Source organism: Tachypleus tridentatus, chromosome 13, assembly GCF_004210375.1.
Source record: "Tachypleus tridentatus isolate NWPU-2018 chromosome 13, ASM421037v1, whole genome shotgun sequence".
NCBI classification, from domain to species: domain Eukaryota; kingdom Metazoa; phylum Arthropoda; class Merostomata; order Xiphosura; family Limulidae; genus Tachypleus; species Tachypleus tridentatus.
The window spans coordinates 149,873,300-149,880,576 of record NC_134837.1 but is presented as its reverse complement, the minus strand read 5'-3'; the positions used below and the strand labels follow the sequence as shown (position 1 = coordinate 149,880,576).

The window sequence follows — 7,277 nt, the reverse complement described above, 5'->3', positions numbered from 1 at the left end:
ACACTTTCTCTAAAAATAGAATAGAGCTGTTATTAATAAGAATTTTTCAGTGAAAGTAAAAACAAAAGAGTGTATCACAATGTGTCAAATACACAATATCTGCTACATGTGGTGCTTATAAAGCCTTTCACTTGATACCAGGTTGCTTCAGGGTGGCTAGGATACGACAGACATAGAAGTGATTGGGGAGCTATTTATGCTATCTAATTACAAAAAAGGATAACGAGTCTTCTTCTCCTTGTCGGGTTTTTGGTCTTACAGACCAGAAATAGTTAGATTCACTTGGACCTATTCAAACACTGTTTATTTGTTTTGAATTTTGCGTAAAGCTAAACGATAGCTATCTGCGCTAGTCGTTCCTAATTTAGCAGTGTAAGACTAGAGGGACGGCAGCTAGTCATCACTACTCACCGCCAACCTTTGGGCTACTCTTTTACCAACGAATAGTGGGATTGACAGTCTCTTTACAACGCTTCCACGGCTAAAAGGATGAGCATGGTTGGTGTGACGAGGATTCGAATCCGCCTCTGTCAGATTACGAGTCGAACGTCCCTAACCACCTGGCCATGCATGGCCCAACAAACTCCGAGATAAAGAAAGTCTATTTTATTGACTTCTGCTTTCTTAATACAAACAAAAGGTGTCGCGGGGATTTAAAAGAGAACGTGAAGTTGAAATTAATTAGGTAACTAATATGAAATTCATTCTTTCCCCATTCCATTAACTGAAGTGAGTAATTTTTAACTTCATTATTTCTATTAGCTATTTCTATGCTCTCTAGTGACAACATACTAATTTACCACCTATTAATAACTTAAAGCAAAACATCTTTATAGTGTGCCAAAAAAATTGGTTTATTTTGTCCCAGTTGGTCTGCTTAGCTCAGAGTTGAGCAAAGAATGTCGTCAAGAATGGATATGGCGTACACAGTATGGTTGGAATATTATTATTATTACTATTATATACTCTTCAATTTCTTCAAAGACTCTTAAAGACTACATTAGAAGTGCAGTGTTACAAAATGTAACAGACCTAACACTAATGTCTTAGGACAAATACAATTTCTAATAAATTTAAATCATGCTTCTCTAACTTAGGAAGCGTGTTCGTGCCATATTGGTTTGTAGCACGTTTCACTATTCTTTCCTAGTTCTTTTCGCCTTAATAATGTAATATAAATATGTTTGTTTGTTTTTTAATTTCGCGCAAAGCTACACGAGGGTTATCTGCGCTAGCCGTCCCTAAATGAGCAGTGTAAGACTAGAGGAAAGACAGCTAGTCATAACCACCCACCGCCAACTCTTGGGTTACTCTTTTACCAGCGAATAGTAAGATTCACCGTCACATTATAACGCTCCAACGGCTGAAAGGGCGAGCATGTTTGGTGTGACGGGAATTCGAACCCGTGACCTGCAGATTAATATATATATGAAACAAGTGTTTTAAAATAATTTAAAATATATAAACAGTCACAATTTTGTAATCTCTGAACAAAATCTTAAGGGTATAAAGAGATTACTTGTATAATAAAATATGAACCCTTTTAAATTTTAATTTGATCAAAATAAAAGAGAAGGACTAATTGAGTTTTCGAACTAAGTAAAGGTGCAATTAATCATATTTTAATTTTTTGGCTTACTGTATCTTGGAAATTTACACTAGAATTCTACAAGGCTTATACTTTATTATATAAGTATTTTAATTATCTTTACGATTTTAAAAGTAATTATATAATTCTCTATCTATAGATACATTTGCATTAACAGCTTCATTAAACTGTTTGATAAAATAAGTTTTAATTACAAAACCGGAAGGAGTTTACCATTGTCTTGAATAATTGATAGAAAACATAGTAAAATGAAGTTCTCAAAATGAGTATCTGCTTACTTTTGCTGTTGTTCTTATAGAACCAACACACCCTTTCTTGCAACATATGTATTCTTTGTATGTTAAGAGGATGTGTTTCTTTGTATGTTAAGACTGTATTTCTTCAATGGAAACGTCAAGGTATATATTAATCTATTTATGTGTCTTCCATGCGAGGAAAGCTTCATTGGCTATACCACAATACACTTGCTGATAAGAGTCCACTCAAATTACGAAATAAAATAAACTATACATTCATATAGTATGATTAAAACTCAGCCTGGTTAGATCAGCTTATAAATTTTCACTTATCTTATAAGCACATATAAAGTAAGTCATATTTATATATAGCGAATTGTTGTGTGTCAGCAGCAACAAACTAATTGAAACCAGAAGTATTAGTTGCTCCATCTCTGGATTTCAATTACACGAACCTTAAAAACAGAAGTAATTTTGATGTTATAAATTGTTGTCTGCTGGTAGTAATTATCACTGGTCTGCAGAATTGCTTTTACATTTTTACATAGATTTCCTTCTAGGCTATGCAAGGCTATCAGTAGAATTCCGGCTGTTAATATACTTATCAACAAAAGGCACAAACATGACAAATTAGAGAAAACTAAAATTACATAATTTTACGTATGTATTTTCCACATTGTACATTTTCCATACAATACTTAGAAAACACAGTGCTATTAAACAACAACATAGAAGGTTCTGGTTTGTTCTCAAAAGAATGAATGGAAACTAATTATATACGTTTACTTCCATACAAATACATTTCATTGCTTGTATAAATATTTTCCTTCAGGTTTTGTAAGACCAAATTAAATTCGATTTTTGTTGCATAACAATTATATAATAGGTACAGTAATTAATTATGTCTTAAGTTTTAGCAAACAATATTAAATGTACATGTAAAGCTTCAGTACCTTCAATAACGAAATAACTTCTGCGAGAACTCCTAATTAAAATCATAATTAAAATTAATAATAAATAACATTAATTATGAATAACATGAAAACTACAAATAAGTTCTATGACCACTCTTCTCATCTAAAGAATATTTAAAAAGTCAAGAGACAAACAATTTCTTTAGTGTTGCTCATAGGTAAACTTCAATTTATAATTTTACAATTTGAAGTTCGATACCGGGTCGAACATAGCACAAATATCCCACTGCGCAAATTTTTCTCAAACAAACACTATCTAGCAATTATTACTCTTCATCGTTCTTTTGGTACTTTATAATACAAATGTGAATACTAAAACATAGTTCTTTTGGTACTTTATAATACAAATGTGAATACTAAAACAGATCAGTGGAGTTTTTCTTTTTGCAACTACTTTTGATTTTCATTCCTAGCTCCCCCTATCCGCTCCTGCTTGCTCAGTGGTAAATCGATGGGTTTACAACGCTAAAATCGAATTCCAATACCAAAGATGAGAAGAGCATAAAAAGCCCATTGTGTAACTTTGTATTTTGCAACAAACAAACAAAATATTCTTCTAGAAAGTGTTTGAATATATTTAACTTTCTTGATATCTTTAGCATTCATTTATTTAATCTTTTTCACTCTCCTGACCAGCCAGTTTAGTAAAAAGTGTAAGAGAAAACGTATTTGATAACGGAGTTTACATTGTGAACAGCTGAAACTACAGTTTCGAGATCAGCTCTTACCAAGCAAGATGTTCAAGTCAATGGTAAAAACCATCACCCTGTGAAAGCTTTATATAAATTTATTCAGAAAGGTTCATCTGGTTTGATTGCTTTTAAAATCTTTCATTTCTTTATTTGTTGTTCTACTTCCTCGTTATTGTTCATGGAAAGTGTTGGTTTAAGGCGATGGTGTAAAAAGCTATAACAGACACATCTTACTGAGTATCATACTCGTCAGATTACTTAACAAATTGGATAACCGCACCCTTTGCAGCACTGATTAGAGTACAGAAACTGAAGAGAATAGCTTACATACATGTTATTTATGTGCTAAATGAAATAATTTAAAAAGTAGGTCAGATTGCAGTCGATCTTATAAAGGATAATATTAATATTTTATACTTTGTTTGATGTACAAAAAGCAGTAAAATTAATTAAACAAGATCTTTCAAGTCTTTGATGATGAACTACATTTCAGTTTACTACCTGAGAATGTTCAATGTGAAGAAAGATAGTGAACGTAAAAAAAATATTCTAGTAAATTACGAACAATAAAACAGCACGATTCAACGTAAGAACAATAAACTCTGTGAAAATCTGACTTGTTTTTATTTTTTTATTTTCAACTTGTTTTCGTCAGTACTGTAAAACAGGTGAGTCCAGTTGGGTATATAAAAGGCCGAATGAGAGAGTGAATTTCAGAACTTACAAACTTCTTCGGCTTCCCACGAGAACACTTTAACTTGGAACAAAATGCAGAAAAGGGTATGTGGACTTCGAAACTTGGTTGTAGGAAATACAGTGTACTGAAAAGAAATTTCTAGCACAGTAATATAATACAATTTTTATTATGTCTTTGTTGTAATGTATTATTTGAATGTGGGTTTTGACTGTTCAAAGATTTAGTATTTGCATATGAAAACCATAAAAAATGTTATAAAAAGTTATTACTACTCTATTATTTAGACAATTTTCTTGCAAGAAAACTATTTTTTCTGGAAAAGAATGAATAACGCTTTTTATTAACTGGCTATCATACTTGAAAGTTAGAATTCGATCGAAATAATGAAATTAATTCGGGTTTTAATACGTGAAATGATCATTTGACGTAATTTTCTAAAAAGTATACATTTCGAAAGATGAAATTTTACAAAAATACAACATAAAACTTAATTGAAAAATAAAATAACACTAATAACGACTAATACAGTTATAAAATATATTCAGACGTTATGTTCATAATCAAATTGATAATATAAAATGAGCCCAAAATTGACGATGGGTGCTGTTGACTAGCTACTTTCCACTAACCTATCAATTAAAATTTAGGTACAGATAGGCCTTGTTTTATTAATTCTGTTTTTCCGCCAGGTGTCGTTTATTTTGTCACTTCTTCTCTCAACAACGTTGGTACAGTGTGAAACTCGGGATGAAGTGAAGACAGAAGATGAACTTAAAGGTTCAGCTACCGGTTACATTGGTGGAGGAGGTGGCTATGGAGGTGGAGGAATAGGAGGTGGTGGATTTATTAGTGGTGGAGGAATAGGGGGTGATGGAGGGGTTGTTGCTATACAGGTAGAATATTAGCAGTACAAAAGAAAAAAATAAATGCATTAATGTTAAGTGACTTAATATTATTATATCATAACGAATACATTTATGGTTAGTTCACTCAAGATAATTTTTGCGACGTACGTGTCATTGATAAATTTTTTATGTGGAAATCCATTAAGTTTGACTATCAGGAATATAAACAGACATAGATGCTGAACTATTTCCTCACCGATACTAACAGACAAGGGGACCTCCCCCACATAGTACGACGGTATGTCTATGGACTTGAAACATTGAAAACCGTGTTGTTAAATAGCAGTGACGAGCAGAACACAAATAGTTCATTGTGTTGCTTTTTTGTGCTTAACTTCAGAACAAATCATTGGAAAATTCGAACATGTTCCTACAACTTCATTTAATCACAAAACAGAGAAAAAAATAATTAAATACTTATAGGTAGAAAATTTACTTTGATTTGTTGAAAATGTTTTAAATAAATATTTCAGTTTTTAACCACACAAAAACATAGTATAATAAACTTAACTTTGTTTTTAATAAAATGTCATATCTTAAGAAGAATTCAAAAAAGCAGACCAATTTCCATAAATCATTATAAATTTGTCCTGGTAATTTTAGGTAGTCTTGATTCGGCATTAAATATTTTTAGGTACCTAACCAATGAAGTATAAATGGGTGTTCATTTCCACCAAGAACTTTAGGCTATCAGTTAAATCTAACGTCTGAGTCATCTGCTAACTGTAATAATATCTGTAACTGGTTTAAATACATCTTTTCTGAATGTAAAATAAACAGATTCATAAAGTATTATTGTAAAATTGTATCATTATAGCCTATATCAATAAGACCAGGACTCGGAGGTGGTTTCACTGGAAGTGGTTTTGGAGGGATAAGATATGGAAGAGGTGGTGGTGGTGGCCGAGTTGTTCTAGCGGTACTTGCTGTGCCAATTGCACTTGGAACGGGAGGTGGTGGATTTATAGGAGGTGGCGGACTTGGTAGAGGTGGACTTATAGGAGGTGGCGGACTTGGTAGAGGTGGACTTATAGGAGGTGGCGGACTTGGTAGAGGTGGACTTATAGGAGCTGGCGGACTTGGTGGGGGTGGACTTATAGGAGCTGGCGGACTTGGTGGGGGTGGACTTACAAGAGGTGGCGGAGCTGGTAGAGGTGGAGTTGGTGCAGGTGGACTTGCAGGTGTGAGTGTTAGTGTAGGAGGACTTGGAGGTGGAAAAGGTGCTGGAAAAGGTGGAAAAGGAGGCAGTAGTAAAATATGGTGGGATTGAGGTACGTTAACAAGAGTGAATAATTACACGTAAAAATAACACAAATTCGTGGAAACATAATTTATGTCAAATATATAAAGTACCAACCGGCATATTGAATACTGTTGTGAGCGTATTACAAACCACTGATTAAATATCACCGTTCAAAAATGCTTGAAAAAGTTTAAATGAGATTTTCCTATTTAATAATGATATCATTTTCTTTCTAATGTTCGCACTAATTTTGTAAAGATTTTTAACACTAATTTTAGTATCTAATAATCTATTTATTTTCTGTTCTAGTCACTTTAAGAAAAAAAGGAAATGTCGGAAGATGATAAGATACCAAATATAAAATAATATCAAATGATTCGTCGTCGTCGTCGTAAAGCTGGCTGCATTCTAGAGGTTAAGGCTTCATTAAAAATGTGTAATTACCTGTATTACAAGAACATGTGCATTAAATATTATTCTTATTACCAATCACATGGGAAACTGCTGCACTGTATTTCAACTTCATTATTGTATTTGTCAAGCAAAATAAAGTAATCGCTTTATACATGGCTTTTTACTTTATTTATGTATAAAAATAATAATAATGTTCTGTGAATATAAGTTTAGCACTTTCACCTTTTCTTGTTTAAGTACGATAATCACTTTAATTCATGGAATGGAATTTACAAGCGTTTGTCAAAACATACTTTTACTACAATTATTTTTTACTATTTCCCCTTCCCCATCGTTGCACAGCAGCATGTCTGTGGACTCACCTCGCTAAAAATCTGGTTTCGATGTCCATGGTGGGCAGAGCACAGATAACCCGTTGTGTAGATTTGTGCTTAATTCTAAACAAACAAACAAATAAAACTATTTCCGATCTGGTTTGATCATCACTCTGTTAGCAAGAATTGTAAT

General features: G+C 32.8%; 1 protein-coding gene across 1 annotated transcript; it reads left to right on the top strand.

Annotated features, from left to right (window-relative positions):
- The first annotated feature begins 4,232 nt into the window (after nt 1–4,232).
- Nucleotides 4,233–6,919, top strand: LOC143239384 (uncharacterized). Its single transcript, XM_076480396.1, has 4 exons — nt 4,233–4,291; nt 4,898–5,101; nt 5,931–6,384; nt 6,666–6,919. The coding sequence occupies exons 1-3, from the start codon at nt 4,280–4,282 to the stop codon at nt 6,381–6,383; spliced, it is 669 nt and encodes a 222-aa protein (XP_076336511.1). The 5' UTR covers nt 4,233–4,279; the 3' UTR covers nt 6,384; nt 6,666–6,919.
- The last annotated feature ends 358 nt before the right edge of the window (nt 6,920–7,277 follow it).

Bases quoted from the DNA above. Each gene is read 5' to 3' on its own strand.
- LOC143239384 (XM_076480396.1), top strand. The intron at 5,102-5,930 runs GTAGAATATTAG...GTATCATTATAG, and splicing joins GAGGGGTTGTTGCTATACAG to CCTATATCAATAAGACCAGG.